This window comes from Empidonax traillii, unplaced genomic scaffold (genome assembly GCF_003031625.1).
Source record: "Empidonax traillii isolate 1590-97213 ecotype Southwest subspecies unplaced genomic scaffold, ASM303162v1 scaffold631:size1259156, whole genome shotgun sequence".
Lineage (NCBI taxonomy): Eukaryota > Metazoa > Chordata > Aves > Passeriformes > Tyrannidae > Empidonax > Empidonax traillii.
Window position 1 is genome coordinate 601,484 of NW_020955824.1, and position 18,226 is coordinate 619,709.

The 18,226-nt window shown below is 41.7% G+C and overlaps 1 protein-coding gene across 1 annotated transcript in view; it reads right to left on the bottom strand.

The window, feature by feature from the left end:
• Window positions 1-2,557, bottom strand: part of SLC2A12 (solute carrier family 2 member 12) — a 32,582-nt gene extending 30,025 nt beyond the window's left edge. Inside the window, exon 1 of the mRNA XM_027898968.1 lies at window positions 2,260-2,557. Within this exon, the coding sequence (XP_027754769.1) occupies window positions 2,260-2,374 (115 nt within the window). The 5' untranslated portion in view covers window positions 2,375-2,557. The remainder of the gene's footprint in view (window positions 1-2,259) is intronic.
• Window positions 2,558-18,226: the final 15,669 nt, after the last annotated feature.

The following is an 18,226-nucleotide window of genomic DNA, read 5'->3' on the forward strand; positions in this document are numbered from 1 at the left end:
GCTCAGATTAGAAAACCACAATGAGTTGAGTGCATTGCATAGATATGAATCCACAGCATGGAATCTCCTTTTTTTCCATAGAAAAAAGTACCTACTTTTATCCATGGTGGATCTTAAAACATCTTACAACTCTATCTGAAAATTTTAAGCTATCTTTAACAACATATTTCTTTTCCATATGAGTACTGCCTGACATACAGGAACTTTGTCTTTCCAGGGAAATAGTACTTATAATTTCCCAAATTGTTTTTAAGGGAGATTTTGCTAAAGGAGATTTTGCTAAAGTGTATAGCATGTGGATCACTTTTTTTTTTTTTTTTAAAGATAAATATTTATGGCATGTATTGGGAATTGCTGCATAATTAAATTGTGGGTTTGCTTCTCATAAAAGGCGATTATCCTATTTTGATGTTACCATGATCTTTATTGCACTGTCACAGTCACTTTCTCTGTCTCATCCACTTGCCTGGTACAAGGAGATACATGTTACCCCATTGCTCTAGTCCAAGGCCTGAGCTTTCTTCAGATCCAGTAGCTGCTCAATAGGTGCATTTCTCCTATTAGCTAGGACACATCTGATCTAACTGTCCATCTGGAAATCTGGCATGAGATCTAAAACAGCTGGCCAGCAAGATCCTATGGGATGAAACAAATGGTGGCTTTGGGACAAAGCCGTGTTGCAAACAGAGCTGGAAAATCTCAGAAAATATTAACTTTACCCAAAAATAGGAAGGGTGATGTGGGATCACAACCATTTGACAACCCAAGTGTGAAAGGCAAACCCAAACCAAATATTTTGTAAATTGAACTAAAAAAGAAGGCAGAAGAAAACTAATGTAGCACACATATTCACACAACTAAATTCCTCCGATGGTGGGAAGCATTGTATACTTTGTACAGCATAAGTGCAATTAATGTACTTTGTAAGTAATATTCCATTTCATAAGCAAAAGCCCCTGGCACTGATGGAAAGACAGGGAATGCATATGCTGGACAGACCCTCCTTGACCATGTCCTCTCTTACTGCTCTGCCATGTATTTTTATTATGTCAACAGGCAGCCTGACCCTTCATTAAATAGCATTTGTGTTTTGTTTTGTTAGTTTCCTGTGAGAATCGACAAGTTCTTTTAATTCCTAGCTAGGTGATTATAAATTCCTCAGGTTACTGATTTAATTTTTTGGGGTAATGCCAAAGTGACTAACTTGCACATATTCTTCTAACCCTTGTGCTGCAGAAACTTTGCTGTTATTGTAACTCCTGTGCTTCCCTTTGATAAGGCTATCCTACAACCATCTGCATTGCTCCTCTCAGTCCCTAAGGTAATGTTAAATATTTCTGCACACCTCCTGGATTTCTGTTCTTGATTAACCTCTGCTTCCAGGTATCAGGAGATATTACTTGACTGATCAATACTACACTTCAACAAAGCATTTGTGTGTATGGTATCTGAACATTCATGGGCTAATTAGTTCATTCAGCCCTAAGTTAACAAAACCTGTTGGGACAGTAATTTCTGACTTATGACCATGTTGTGCTGTTTGGGTGCAGCCTTCTTGCGGGTGAGAAATACCACATTTGTGGGGCATTTTCCCCTTGATCTTATCATCAGTGAAAGAATCTAAAGATGCAAAACCATGCTATAGCTTAGAAAAAGGGGCTGGATAGGACAGCAAAGATGAACAGCTATGAAATTCAGCTTCCAGACTAAAAAACTTCCTGCAGAAGAAATGCTACAGTTGATTTTTGAGGGCATCATCACAGAAAACCTGTTTCTTCCTGAAATGCTAAGGGAGAAAAAACAGAGGGGAGACCCTGTCCCTTCACCTTGAACTCTCCCCCTTCATGAACAGGTGAAGTGTTCACCTGGCCCCCCTCCAGTCACTTTAGTGAAAAGGGCTGAATTGCTCCCAAGCATGCAAAGACCAGAGCACCGTTGTTATCTTAGATGGCATCAGGTTCTCCTATTTTTCAGGTGGCTGATCTTCATAAAAGAAAAGGATTTATACAACAGACAGCACATGCATGAGCAGTAGGATCGAGGCCTTTTAGGGAAAGTACTGCATAAACCTTCATTCAAAATTCAAGCTGGCAGTCCCATTCCTTACTCATATGTTCCCCTCTTGCACTTTCAGAAACTGAGACAGCGTGTCCCGAGATTCCCTTGGCTTTGTGGGGCTGTTCTCCCCCAGCCCCAAGCACTAGCGAGGTGGGCAGCTGCTGCTGGCCAACAGCTGGCATTCATCTCTCGCCACCTTACCTGTTGCAGCTGGGAGCTGGTAGTGGCTGCTGCTCTGGCTGCTCTCCTCATCCTCCCCTGCTCTCATTGTCTGGCTCTGCTGGCTGAGGTCCTTCGTGCTCTGCCCAGCTACCATTGCCACCCCCTCTGCACCTTGGGCAGGAGCACTTCACAGGGTAGCGATCCTTTCCCGGCCAGCCAGGAAAGCGCAGGTTGTTTTCCTCATGGCAACAAGTTGCTGAAGCTGGCTGAAACCAAATGCAAACCACAAAGTGGTTTGTGAACAACTTTGTTGCTATTTCAGAAGGCTTTGCCCTTTGCAGTGACACAGGCTGTTGCTATTCTGGGGAGCCTATTGCAGGCGAGGGGAGGGCCCTCTCTCGGAAGTATTGGGTTTGCCTTTTGACAAATATTTGGAGACATCAGACTTCCAGGCACAGCTCGGTGTACATTCCTTACCCATTCCCTTATAAGATCTATCTCTCTCTCCCTTTCTGTCTTTTTCCTCCTCTCTCTGCTGTTCAAACGCACAGGTTTTTAGCAGAGAAGGCACACTGAAGGGGAGGGTTTGAAGTGTTTGCTTTGTCAGCTAAAGTTAGGGCACCAAGCACACACGTACAATATCGCTTCATTCTTGTAACTTATGAGCAAGTTATGGTGAGAAATAGTGGAGAGGAAAAAACCATGGCAGCCCTTTGCAGTCTGTGACAATAGGAATCAGGATTTTTTGTGGCAAAGACGTATGTGATAAGCAAATGAAAGTCAAGCCACCCTCTCTTCTACGACAATTATTTGTGGGAAAACTGATACTGTCTCAGCTACATTGAGTCAAAGGCTTGATTTTGAGAGCTACTGGGAGTCACTCCATCCCTATTGGTTCTCTAAAAGCAGTGGGCACAGGCAGGACGGCAGGAGCAGGAAAAGCTTACAGAAGGTGCAGGTGAGCTGCACACAGAGGCTGCCTGCCCTGTTCTGTCGTAGTCCTGGTGGGAGAGCCTCTAAATCCTCTCAGCAGACTCACTGGTCTCATGAAGCAAGTTGTCTAAGCTATCCCCAGTGGGAATCGCTGCTGTATAATTTGGCAGTGCGGCAGGCTTCTTGTTTGTGCTGTCTTTCATTACTTGCTGTTTTGTCTTGGTTGTTTTTGTTTTAAAATCACTAATGCCTGCAGATAGCTTGGGAGGGAAGGGTAGAGGTGGAAAGTTGGTAGCTTTTGCAACATTTCCAGAAAGGAGAATTCCTGAAAACTTTTTTCTTAAGTAGAGCAGGCATAATACACCCTTTATTGATGTTTGCTTAACAAGAAAAATCTGACAAAAGACATTGTAACTGCTCCATCTGACAGCTGCCTCACTGTCAGAAACTGGAGTGGCAGAGTTGCCACGGGGGCACTGCTTCCAGAGGGGAGTTTGGTTTTTGGCAGTGCATTTGACATGTAGTTAAATGAGTTACTCTAGCCCTGTTCTCGTGTATAACATATTTTCCATGTAAAATGTCCTCCTGTCAGGCAGTACGGGATGCTATCAAGGCTGTTAACAATTTCTTGCCACATCCAAAGAGGTGTTGTTTCTTCGTGGGATATGTGCAAAAAGTAACGTTAACTTTTAAAGAAATTATTTGTATGTTTTCGGAAGAAAATGAGAGGCTGTTCAGGCTGGGAAGGAAAGGAAATGTTTTCACAGATCAAACTCAGCTGTGATAAGATTCTTCTGTTACAATGTGGCGTGTAACCAACCTCCTCTAACAACTCGCACTTCACATAACCCACAGCTCTGCTCAGTACAGTTTCTGTGGAAACTCAGCTAACTCCATAGGTACACACTTGTTCCCACTTCCCAAATGCCTTTATGTGTTATAGTCCTGGAGATGTCAGAAAACCTTGGCACCTTGACAGGCATGAAAGTTGTGCTTCCAGACGTGAGGCCCTGGAGGATGCTTTGAGGTTCACTCCTTCTGCTGAATCACTCATCAGCCATGGAAAAGATGTAATGCAACTGCCGCCCTTTCTGTTCAAAAACCCCTTAAACTAAATGACATCCTCCAACTAAATATGCTGATTGTATATTTCTGCTGGCACGTATGTAGTTTAGAATTTAAAAGTTTGTCAGGAACTGCACTTTCCCCTGAACAAGAAGCATACTACCCCTAGGAATAAGTAATAAAAAGAAAAGGCTACATTACACTGAATTCACAAATCTTATGATGAACAGATTTTATGAAATTAATGTTAAGTGAATACAAAAGTGAATTTTTTTTAATAGCAAAAAAAAAGGTGTTTTAGGCAAACAGTGGAATTTCCTTTAGCTGTTTACCCCTGGAGTTCAGTGCTACCTATATTCCCCTCAAAAGCCAGAGCCAAGGCTGATTTTTAAATGTTTACCTACTTGTTTACTCAGAAATCCAGCCAAATAATCAGTTTTTCCTTTCTAGTTCTGCCTTTATTTTGTGGTATCAATGCCAGCTGCAATACAGCAATGGTTAAACTTTGCCCCTGTGGTAAATTCAGGAGGTATGTACCCAGCTTGCACAAAGAGTAAAGCAGCCAGTACACAGTACAAACCATAATGGCCATATAGAACATGAAGAAGGACATCATTATTCTGGGGACTTGTGTTTGGGCTGCCCAGAGGGCAGTGCACCCTTGTTATGCTGAGCTGCAGGTGCTGCAGAGGTACTGGGCTTCAACCTGCTCCCTCAGTTACTCCTAAGCCAAGAACACTGTATTGGTGTTACATGGTCTCAGGGAAAAATGTTCCCAGTAAGAGGAAATGTGAAATATTTTATCCTGAGATCTGTTGCTTGCATGGTGTTACGAGGGATGTGCTGTGGTGTCATCAGTAGACAGCTGATAGTGAAAAGCCACAGCTCAGCTCGTGCGAAAATCTGGTATCAAAACTGTGGCAAAAATATGAGGCGCTGGTGTTATTGGTGTTAACTGGAGCTAAATGGGAACCCAGAAAAGGAAGGAACTGGAAAAAAGCTGATTCCATCCAATGAAAGCAAACAGAGGGAGAGAAAGCAAACAGCCTGTACTGGTTCTGCAGTCCAGCCAATTGGAGAGGGATCTCATGAAATGCAGTGACTGTGAAACTCTTGCTGGCGGCCACAGGGTCCTGATTGCACAGCCCAGTACCCCCTCCACTCCCCACCAGAAATAAACAGTCAAGCAAGCAAGAAAAACTCCAGTATGACAGACATGATCAGGATAAGGAGGAAGAAAAAGAACTGTGCTTCAATGGTTTTCAGTTCTCTGTTCTTTTCCTGTTACTGCCTTGCCTGTGCACAGTGCTCAAACAATCACTTGGCTGGGGCTGTGTGCCAAGAACAAGGTGTCCATCCGAACAGGGGCAGGGGGGTTGCTGGAGTGTTGGCAGGCTAGGACAGGACTGCACCTGCTCCACCTCTCTCGTGGCTACCCAGAAAAGGAGTCCTGCTGGAACGGAGAAGCAGGGAGAAGTGTTCCAGAAGGCGACAAATCCCAAATGCTGGGATGGGCAGTGGCTTAATGATGCTCTGAGGAGTAGAAGCCTTGGCTCCTCAGCCACGCCATGGGAGGCTGGGCAGAAGGACACATGTTTCAGGAGAAATAAGACTGGAAAAGATTTAAAAGCCCAAAGCAGGACAGGGTCAGGAGATAAGCAAGGGATATGAGTGCAACACTGTCATGAGATCCCTCTGTTAGTTTTATCCTCATGTGGTTGGCAAGAAATCCTCTTTTCTGATATTTTCTCAATTCCTTGCTTTCAAAACTGACCAAACACTTTATTATTAGGAACATGATTAGGCTAGAAAAAAGAGAGGATATTCATATTAAATTGCTGAATAATCTGGAAAATCTGTGAGGATGATGTGGGGATTTCTTCTGAAATATCTGGTATTTGTCTGTGTTTACGGTGATCTACAACTCAAATGTGGGACTACGGAGAGGCGGAGAAGTTGGAGTTTATCCAGAAAAATTAATTAAGAATTGAAGGGTTTTTTGAATCAGTTTTCTTAGGCAATTTTTATCAGAGATAAAGGTCGTCTTATTTCTCTGTAGATTTTATGAGTCTCAAAAAGAAGATAGTGGAAGTCTCTTATTTAATTTATTCTAAAATGTAGAAACAAAGCTTTTCACTAAAACTATGGAGAGGATTTTCTTGACATATCAGCTTAAGTTACATTGCCTTCATCTTTGATTGTTGAGCTTTGCTCTCAGAACTAATAGTTCACCATTTGCGGAAGAGGTTCATAAGATAGCTGGCATGGAATAACAGGAGGAAAGCTGGGAAGACGAAAGAAGGAAAGTGACATGGAAAGGAGAGAAGAAAACAAAATGGAAAAACCCCAAAAGGAAATACTGTTTATTAAAAATACCATTTATTTAAAAAAAAAAAAAAAAAGAAAGTACCAAACTAAAAAAGCCTCAGTAGCCTTTACCAATAGTATTGACACATTGATATACATGATGGGGAAAATGTGCCAGAATTCCTGTCACAGGGCAATGAGAACCAAATTAAAAAGACAGTAAAATGATCCATCCTTGAGGAACTATGAATGTAAAGATAATTGTTATTAATGTTGTGCATCAAATGAATTGTAATTCAGGAGTCAACTTTGCAAAGATACTTTTTATAAATGTAAGATAAATTTCATGAACACAATATTTTTACGCTATGCCATTTGTGTCATTTTGCAACTGAGTAAACTCTAAATACATCAATAAATGGATAATATTTAGTAAGTAAATAAATAATAAGGTCTAATATCATATAGAAAATTCATGACAGAACTAAGAATACAAGTTTTTTTCATTCTGAGTCATGTGGTTTCTTACTAAGTAATTTTCTTCTGTTATGTTCTTACTCATTGAGAGCCACTGATTTTTACCAATATATTTTAATCTGGCTTTAAAAAAACTCAGATCATAAATACAGTCCAGAGCTGACCACATTTCACAACTCCCTCCAGGGTCCCTGCTGACTCACTGCACAAATATTTGTTCTTTGGTCTTCTGTTAGCGTCTTCTTTAAAAGTACTCTTAAGAAAGTACAGTGTGGCCTGGGTCAGCAACTTTAAGAGTTATGTTTTGGCAGAAACTTGAAATCAAACTGAAGGTAAGTATTGGAGGTTGGAAAATACAATACAAATAGAACTGAGCAGAGAAAAGAAAATAAAAAATAATTTTTACTTCACGTTTCCACTTTCATGGCAGTGTAACATTTTCAACAAATAAAAGGAAATGTCTTTTAGCTTCTGGGTAACCTGAAGGGACACTTGTAATAGTTGCTGAATGTTGCTGAACATGTCTGTTGTTTGCCATCACACACACAAATATTTCCTATTTGCTTCAGATATTTTAAATGTACTTTTAAAAAAACAAAGCAAAACAAAAGAAAACAGATTGTAGAAACAGCAGTTACCTACATTTAAAAGAAAATTGTTCATCTGAAATGAAATTGGGTGGCACTGCACAGTCCCAGGGCAAGGACTGGGCTTGGAGCAGCCAATTAGTAATGTCACCTGCTGCTTGAAATCAGGCAGTTTTTTAGGAATTTTCAAATAATGTGACAAAAATGGAAGCCCTTAAGATCGCTGCAGTGGAAATGGGGTTTTGCTCTTTACTCTTGTGATGAGTTGTTAAAAATTGTGTTGTATAATTGAAATTCCCTTTGCCTCTTCCAGTTAAGGGAAAAGGATGTACATTGCTAAGAAAAATCTGAGCTGCTGTTTTTTTTTTTTTTCATTGTTGCTGGGAAACATTTTCTCCCACATGGAATATGTCAGTCACACAGGAAATGCAGTCATTTTAATGGTTTTAATTATTTCCACTGAGAAAGTGTTTTGTTTTCTCCTGAAAATCTTGTTGTTGCAAAAATAAACAACAAAATGTCATTAACACTGTGCTTCAACTTCTTGCTGGTTTTTGACCATAGCTGGCAAACTGAAAGCAGTTTTACATGCATTCGTTAAAACCAAATGTCTGGGTAAAGCTTTCCAAAGTCCATCAACATTTTCAAGTTGTTGCAGGCAAGCAGGAAATGAAACGAGCCTCCAAAGTGCAGGTCATTTTGTGCTCACCCAGTGGGCATGAAGAAATGAGCAGTGGACAATCCTGCAATGCTATAAAATGTTTAGATCATCTGTTCTCCAGAACAACTGTCACCTCGGTCCATTAACAGGTAGCAAAGATGGGCTTCAATGGATAGTGTACACACTGCCTGGGGGAAATTTACTTGGAGACCACCTTGGAGACCACCTATCTCCCTTCAGAGCTGGAGATACTGAAAGTTGAGTAGGTGGAGCGACAGATACGTTAGAACCCAGGACAATACAGGAGAGACTGTTTGGAAGAAATGGAGGGTTTGTGCCCCAGAATCCCTTCCTGCCTCTGCACACACCAAAATCCCATCTTTAGAAATACAGGTAGGGGTAATATTATGCTGGCAGCACTTCAACAGGGAGGTGGCAGTTTCTTTTCTCCACTGTGATGGCCTGGAGGGGCAGGTAGGCACTTCACTGGCAGGAAGAGGTCAGGGAGGCTTATTTGCTTCCCACTTAAATGACATTTTCTCCTGATTGCTATGAGGAGGGAGCAGATACCCTTTGGGCACCAGCTCTCTGGCCCCTCACACCATCTGGTGTAGCTCCTGGAGGCAAGCTGTGCCTGTGTGGGCAGTAGCTGCCTTGTTATCCAACAAGGATCAGTTGGGTGTGTGCCTGGGGGACCCCCAAGGATCTCCTCAGGTAAAAAACTCTCAGTAAGGCTGTAGCCTCAGAGAGGATTCCCAGCATATATCCTCCAAAAGCACTTGGTGGGGATTGCAGCCTGCTGCAATTCAGGGGCAGGCATTTGATTTTCTAGCATTTGAGTTTTAATTTGCTTTTCTTAAAAGCCCAAGGTACATATCACCTCTGGGCAAAGATGATTTTGTGACATCTTGTGCAGATGTAAACCATCTCCTGTAGTTTTCTGTTTTGTTTACAGCATAATTTTTATGAAGGACTTTCCCAAGAAGCTGAGAACTGCAGCCAGGGTGGCTGCTGCCTCCCTCCATACCACTGGCAGAGGCAGACACAGCCTTGCAAGAAGGCAACTGCCATCTGTCCCCAAGATCCTTGTTATCCCAGCGTGGCTGCTTAGCTGACTTACTTCTGTGCAACAAAAGGCCTTAGTATCAGGACTTGGATCTCTCTGAAGACTACAGAAGTCCTGGTGCACTCATTTGCCTTCATGGCATGGGCTGCCAGCCTATGAGGGACTTCACTCAGCAGACACCCTCCTCCCTCCCTTCTCATTCAGATTCAGACTCTGTGCTGCTTAGTTTGGCTTAAACCTTTCTGTTTCAGACTAATCACTGAAGCATTAGTTGTTTAAATTCACACTGATGAAATAGGTGCTGGCAAAGCCCAAGGGGCTGTCAGTGGTACAGCATGTGCTGTGTTGGGGACTCACAGTGCCCTGAAGAGCCACTGCACTGCCTCTGAGCTGGAAAGCCTCCCAGGAAGGAATGTTTGAGATCAGGGTGCACACAATGCTTTAGTTTTTCAGTACAACTTCTAACTTCAGCAGGTCTTGTCAAACAAGAATGAACAAAGCACAGTTTTGTAGTTAGCTCTCATAAAGTTTATCTCAGAGCAGGAGTAAAGCCGCTTTCCTCATCAAAGTCTCAGACTTTTCTTTATCAAATCCTGCTTCCTCACAGACAATCGATGCCATGGAGCAAGAGACGCTACTGCTCTGCATAGTAACTGCAGATGGCCAGGTGCTTGTAGCCGGATGGACTTAAACCTTCTGCATGGAGTGTGCAGACTGCACAGGCTACTCTCAGATGTGGCATGTCTGCTTTCAGAGACTTCTCACATCATTCCACCCCTCCAGCTTCATTTCCAAGTGCCTGGCAGATCCAGTTGAGGTTTGATGTCTGCAGGTTGCTGGGATGAGAGACTTCTGGGCAGCTGGCTGGTCCAGGGACCACCTAATTCCCTGTGGATGTGGCTCCTGTCTGGGTTATGCTGCTCTGTGAAAGAAGCTAGGGAGCAACTCACATCTGTCTCAGCAACACCTTATGTTGTGCCTCCTCGCTTAACTGAGCAAGGAAAGAAAACTAACAGCTTCCTCCTGATGATAGACAGATTTATCTCAATTACTCATATCACAGATAATCACAGAATATTCTGAGTTGGATGGGCCCACATGGGGATCAAAACCACAGTCTTGGCATTATTAGGACCATGCTCTAACCAACTGAGCTAATCTCAGGGTCATATATACATGTTCTTCATGTTTGAGTACTGCATAGATTGATTTCATGCACAAGGGCACTTAGAAACACTATTACAAAAGGCAGTTATGTGGAAGTTGGTAAATCTCACAAACACACAGCATTCGTGCTTCTGTTAGTCTTTTGTGCATATAGATTGTTTGATATCAGTATTGCATACAGTTTTCTTCACACACAGGTTTTTTTAATTCACAAACTGAACAGTTTTATTCAGTGCACAGAGCAGATAATTATTAGCTAATAAGCTAATAATTTGGAGGTCTGTGGTACATCTGAGCTCAAACTGCAAAGCCACAGCCATTGCTGCTGCCCTTATATCCTACAATGCTAGTGAGTATTTTGATATTGTTTGGCTTTATCCAGCCTGTGATACTAACCTCGGAAATGGAAATACTCTGTCATGGAAATATGGTTAACAGTCTTCCTATAAAATGCTACATGGTACTATAATATATAAAAATTTCATAAGCCTGAATTAATCCACCATTACTACTTGCCAGTAAGATGAATGGGTAGCACTGACTCTGCATTTGGGTTGAGGAACTAAGATGTGTCATTTTAAAACCCAAAACATTCTTTATATTTGGATGCCCAGTCTGAGAAACCTAGGCATTGTCCTTGCAATTTAGCATTAAGCAAATCTTAAACCATAGAAAGGCAGTTACCACTGACTTTGTTCACACTTGGGAATCTGGAACACAGACGAAAATAAAGCTTTAGCACTTTGGATCATGCAAATAGTAAAAATAAGTCTGACAGCGTCCTCTGTAGGCCATCTAGTCCATCTTCCTGCCCTAACAAAAGGTCAGTTATAACAGTCTTCCCTGGGTATCCATCCCTACTGCTAAATTGTTCCTATCTAACTTGTTCTTAAAAAATGCCTAAAACCAGAGATTTCACTGTCTTCTGAGGCAGGTGTCTTCCAGTGCCTAATTATGCTCATTGTTATATTAGTGTCTAGCTCAAATCCTCTGTACAAGCACTAGTCCATCTTTCCTTTCTTTGTCCCCAAGGTACTGGAAGAACTGTATATTCCTCTGCTCTTTGAAGATGTTGGATATCTGCTGCTCAAACCCAGAGCCCTCACTGGCTCACTCCTCTCTTTGGGGAATGCTGCTCAGAATATGAAGCATGAAACATGAGTGGAGGCCTCAGGGGTGCTGAGTAAGGCAGAAAAATTTCTTCATGACTCTTACATGTTACTTTTTCGGCTTATATGTCTCAGATGATATCCTCACATTTCTTCAGAACAATACCAACGTTATTGCTCATGAATAGTGTAGGGTATGCTGCAACCTCAATTACTTCTCTGGAGAATTATTAGCCAGCCTGCCATGTCTCACTTCATAATTCTGTAATAATGTTACTTATATGTGTAATTTTGCGATCTCACTTACTGAATTATTTCCCACACTTTTTCAACTCTGTATACTAATTTGTTAGTCTTCTGCCCTCCCATGTGCCTGCAGCTCCTGTCCCAGCTGGGTGTTGTTTGTGGTCTCCCACATGAAGTTAACACAACGTATCTGCTAATGACATGAGTGATGGAAGAGAAAGCAAAAAAAGAGAAGCAGACCCAGGACAGACCACCATGGAAGTGACAACAGATTTCCCTCCAATTTACAATCATTTGTTAATAATTCTTAATATTTATTAAGAATTAATAACAAATTATTGTAGTGTTCCTACTGCCATTCTTTTCCATGCATTTAAGAAACAAGGCATCTACAAATGAACAAACCGGCCATGGAAAGTCTGGTGTAAGTATCTTCTCTAGCATCAGGTGCCAGATTGGTTTCGCAGACAGGGACTGGAGCTCGACTTTAGTCTACTTCCACAACGGGATCATTTTTTTCACCACGTTCAGTTCAAAACTCCCTGAGGTGGTTGGATGGGGGCAGTTCTCTTCTAAGGAGAGTAAAAGGCAAGGTGCAGCCTCTTGGGCACCAGGAGCTGTGAAGGAAGGACATGACATGCTCACTGAGGATAGCACCTTCAAAAAGTTCAGCTTTTAAGCTCTAGCATGCCTGTACATATCCTAACTCCTGATTTAACCAAACCTAGGCAGGTTTTTTTCAGGAAGAGGAAAGCATTCTTGGCAAAAACATTACCTTTGCTAAGTTTCAAGCTTACTGGGTGTCATTGAGGGTCTATCTTTGAAAGACCACCTGCCTTCACATTCTTCACCATCTGGTGACTGGAAGAACAACAGGAGACCCGAGGTGGGATTCATAAGAGGCATGGAAGGAATTACAGGCTCTTCACTTTTGCTCAGCAATGTCACATACCTCCTTTATATTAATGATTGTATCATTATCCTTGCATTACAGAAATCCATCAGAACTCTGAGCTCACAGTTTTGTATTGTTGATTTGGGCTTCTTGAGCATAAACAGGCAAAAAAAGCTTCTGTTTTATAGGCTTCAGATTAATACAGTTGGGGGGGGGGGAATTCCCCGCTTTTAACAGGGATTTTTTTCACAGAATCATGGAATATACTTGGAAGGGACCCACAAGGATCATCGAGTCCAACTCCTGCACAAGACTATCCCCAAGAGTCACACCATGCACCCGAGAGTATTGAACAAATACTTCTTGAACTCTGTCAGACTTGGTACTGTGACCTCTTCTCAGAGAAGCCTGTTCCAGTGCCCAATCGCACTCTGGGTGAAGAACCTTAAGAAAAATGTCTTTTTGTTCCACTAGAGGTCACCAGCACTGCATTTTTCAAAGAACAGAGAGTAAAGAGCAGGATAATTTCAGTTCCAGAAGAGACTTAACTATTTGATGTATTTGGCCAGCTAATCATTCTGGAATAACAGTACCAATTTGAGAACCATCTCACATAGATTTTTGCTTTGGTGGCTGGGCATTTTTCTGGAAAAAAAAAAAAAAAACCAAAAAAAAAACCAAAAAACCCCACCCACAAACAAAAAACCCCAATAAAAACCAAACCAAAACAAACAAAAAAACCAACAAAACAAAACAAAAACCAAAAAAAACCCCGACACTTTAATTCTGTACTAGTGGGTTCACACTATATAGAATAGCTCAGAAAAGTAAGTTAGATCACACCAAAATAAGTACACTGAGCAGTTATTTTGAAGTGCTGAGGACACACTTAAAAAGCACAATATTAAGGATTTGAATTAGATTCCATGCTCCTTCTTTTCTGTGGCCAGATCAGTAATTGAGGACTAGAGAGGATGTTTTATGGCAAGATACATTAACTCAGACTTGAGACTAGCCCTATGGCTACTCCAAAGTCTGCAACAATTGCTAGTAGGCTGGCAAATACCCCAACCTGTGGCACTTTTGCTGCCTCCTCACTGCAGCCAAATGGGGATCTAGTCTGGGGTCACAGCAACAATTTAACTCATAAGACACCATTTGGTCAGGCTCTGCTTTTGCTGCCCTCGGCTACCCTGCCTCTTCCCTGGGGCTTGGACTAAGCTCAGCAAGGGTTTGTCACATCTCCATTTTGAGTGGCATCACAGCTGGCTAATATCAAATTTGCTGTGATACACTATACAACATATAGATCATCAGAGCCGGGGTAGCAGCAGCAGTTGTTAGACTGATTCCCTGTCTCTCACACATCTAGCAACACGAGTATCCCAAAGGGAGCACCAAAACTGCCTTTCTGCTGCAGCAATTTGAGGATTCTCACAGCTCCCCTTGTTTGCCCACAGCAAAGTTGCATCCTACTTTTCTTCCCCCCTAGCTGCACCATGCAGTACTCTCTGTGTCATTGCAGCCGCGTCAGCTGAAAGCCTTCCTTAACCAGTTATTCTAAGGCCTTAACCTGACCTCACCTTGACATCCCATCCTATAAAAAGGACAGGTCCTAGAGCAGAGCCACAGCCTATCTATATTGGTCCGGATTGTAGTTTTCCATTAATAATGCAGTTACAGCCCTCAGTATGCTTTTCCAGAGGGGAGTAGGGCCATCACACATCCTGCTGCTCCAGGAGATAAGGGCACACAATATCCCAGCTCGTGGTGCACAGCCCATAGCACACCAACAGGAACTTCACCTTTGCTGACAGACCAGGTCAGAGGCCAGGCAATGGGAAACAAAAAAAGTCTCTTCCCAGAAAGTCATGCATTGCTCATGAATCAACAGATATCAACTGCAAATACATCAGCCAAACATTGTGCAGCTCCATGAGTGATGGCTTATACAAACCACTTAATTAGTTCATATGCACCTTTGCAGATATTTTCCCATTCTCTGCCCTCAACTCTTTGCAAAGCCTTAGTCCAGTTATCTCCTTGTTCTTTTGCACGCTTTTGGGTCTACTCACATTCGTAACCCCAGCCCTCTGTGAGCATCACCTTGTCTGTGCTACACCAAAGGAGGTCAGGAGACGGGGGGCCATCATCCTGCGTTAAACTCAGAACTACAGCAGTCCCCATCAGCAATGAAGCAGTTCAGCTTCTGCCTGTGAGAGAGCAGGAGGTATTAGGCAGGGAGCTACTCATGAGAGGGCACTAAATGTGGTGGCTGTTTTGTATCTGGGCAACTTGAGTACTTGTCAAAGTGTTACTCCTTGCAACACTCATCTGTGGGGGGAACATGGCAGAGAAATAGAGAAGGTAGCTGCAACTTCCTAATGTTGCTGGCAGCAAGTAGTGGTTTAGAGGTATCAGAAACAGCAAAATCCCCACCTGCTTAGCTCGGCCACTCATGTTTGGGATCGCTGGAGCGGGAACTGAAGCAGACTCTTTTAAGTGCTGCACTATGCATCACGATTTTGGAAGGAAGAGCTAAGCCTCTGTATATGTGAACAATTTTATTCCTCATGACACTTGACAAGCATCAGTTGCCTTTAATCCATGGCAGATAGTGCCTCTCGGCAGCACTGTCAATGCAATGAAGTCTTTGTGGTTTAGGAACAACACAACGCCTCTCTGGATCTTCTCTCTGTCCTTTGTCCTTTCTCATTCAGGGTCAAAAAAAAACAATGTGCATAGCTTAAGTTAGACTCCTGAATGGAATAAAATTGGCCTTTCACTAAATCATGGATGTTCACCCCCTTGGTAATTGCTTTTGCTCTCCTCTAGCTTACTTATAAATCACAAGTGGCATGGACAGGGTGAGCAGGGATTAATCATTCACTGTACTCTTAATACAATAATTCTAGGTCATCAAAGGGAAGAGAGATAGAAGGGACATCTGGGATAAGAGTTCATAGCCACAGTCAAGCACCACTGCTGTCCTGCCACAGTAGGAACTGACAGGCAAGACATGAGCTGTGGTGCACAACCTGACACTTTTCTCTCGTATCAAGAAAGGTGGGAAATCTGTTGCCACAAGAAGGTGTGATGAACAGGACAGGGGAATGCATGTGGTTGAAACTTAATCTGATGATTTTGAATACAAGCAATAGTGAAGAACATTTTCTGCGGTTTCTGCACAGGCTCACTGCTGAAGTGAGCACTGTATGTCCCCTGTGGGTCTGCTGAGCCCAGGCTGAAAGCCTGGCTGTCACATCTTGCTCACTGTTGTTGTCAGAGTTGAGTAGGATAAACATCGATCAAGCTAACCATGTTCTTGCAGCAGAATTGAGTGCAAATTTTCAAACCCAGCTAGGAAGCACAAAGAAGTATTTGACTTGTCAAGCACCCTGCCAGCAACCCCAACCTAGGGCTAGGGACGTTCACATCATCTCCTTTGGTAGAGCAGCCTACAAGTACCTTAAATTTAGCCCAAGACTTCCTGTGCCTTCATGCAGGCATGCTTTGGTTACAGGGCATACAACCTCCCAGAGACAGGTTCAAGCTCTGGTTTAGGAAGCAGGATTTCTTACTTCTGAGATGCAATACCATGCCTCCTAAGCATGGCAAACTGGTGCTTTTGCCATGTGATTTTGGATTAACCCAAATGGGAAAAGCTTCTATCATTAACCTGGAGGGAAGAAAACCTATCCAATTGTGCTTTTCATGCTTGAGGTAAAAAAGATTACAATAGAAGTAGTATATGTAGAGTGAGAAAATATCAGGGTATACCTCTCCTGATTTCAAGATGCACCTGTTATAAGTGTTTGGGTTTGTGTGCCTATGAATTCTCTTTTGTTATATTAAGAGTGTAAATTAAATGGTTATACAAGTCATTAAGATGTCATTAATAAGCTTATTTGTAGAAAACCAGTACAGAATATTTAAATAAATGCAAATAAAATGCTTTTCTGATGAAGAGTTCATAACGTGAAAGTTCTATAATCCTAGCTCTGGTATATATACATTGGCAAGCTGACACTAAATTCAAAGGAGGGAAGGAGATTAGGTTTCTCATTTGATGTAATCAGCTAGGTTCTGAATTGACTCTTCATTTTAGTAACGGTGCTTTTCCAGCTGCCTTTTCAGAGTGCAGATTCCAATAATAAGTTAAAATTAAAAAAAAAAAAAAAAAAAAAAAAAAAAAAAAAAAAAAAAAAAAAAAAAAAAAAAAAAAAAAAAAAAAAGGCACATTTATAGAGAACTAAGCTTCCTGGAAATACCACAATTGAACTCACAAGCTTCTTAACATCCTTTTTATATCCTAATGGTGTAATCGGTATATTTTTGTCTTTAGGTAGTTAGTAATTTTGCATTAGCGCCTCACCTTATTTAGGGCTGTTGAAAAAGACTCCCAATTTATGGCTAACATAAGAGGAGAGAGAATCTAAATCTGTAAAGATGGACAATCTAAATTTAGGAAAGGTAACAGAAAGCATTGTATTTAGAGCTAAAGAGGAAAATGGATAGCATAGGGGGAACAGGATGCTATCTGGCTATACAGTTCCTTAGTAGGACTTGCTATTTTGTGCTAATAACCATGAAGGTCAAATTTTGCTTTCAGTTTTAGCTACGAAAACCCAAAGGACCCTTTGACCCTACTGTGATATACATTGACATAAATAAAACAGATTTTTCCTACGTTATTGTGTTTATTATTTAAAATTGTACCTTTTTTAAAAAAAACTGGCCAGTTTAAAAAGGACTTGAAGAATGTTTGCAGTGTTTCAGATAGAAATAAATTACTACTTGGATTTAGAGCCTCCAGCACTAATGTAGAACCTAATTACTCTGAAACAAGTGCTTTGCGAGTCTATGAATTAGAAATCTCAGTTAGGATAAAAGCTTTTCTGGAAATAAAATTGGACAATAGATTCAGGGAAAGCTGAGATGGGCAAGGCCTTACATTTTAGATCTGATAACATATTGTTAGAGATGTATACAACTTAAAAAACTTTGGGTCAGATTGTAGAGGCTTGCCATGCCATGATCAGGGCAGAACCTGAATCAAAAGACTCAAAAAGAAAGCTGTCAGAGGAGCACTTCAGTCCTTTCTATAGAGGATTAAGCTACCATCTATAGAGGGAAAAGAGATGTGAGATTTCTTGGTTGCAGAGAAAATATCCTTGTCTGAATCTGAGAAGGACACAGAGATGGGGATGTGACAAAGGGCAGACAAATAGAGGGAGTCACAGGCAACTGGGGTAATGGGCTTTCAGCTGCTGTCTTTGTGAAACCAAATTACAATTACAATTTGCTACTCAGTGATGTATAAATAGAGAGATATAATGGATCCTACTTTTAACACCTGGTTACACGGATCGCTGATGGATCCTAAACTATAAGCAATGTGTATCTTATCTCCACGTATAATGGGTTTGGGTACTGCATGTGCCTGTATGACTAATACAGTATACCTAAGTGTCATCCGTCAGTGGTGAGCAC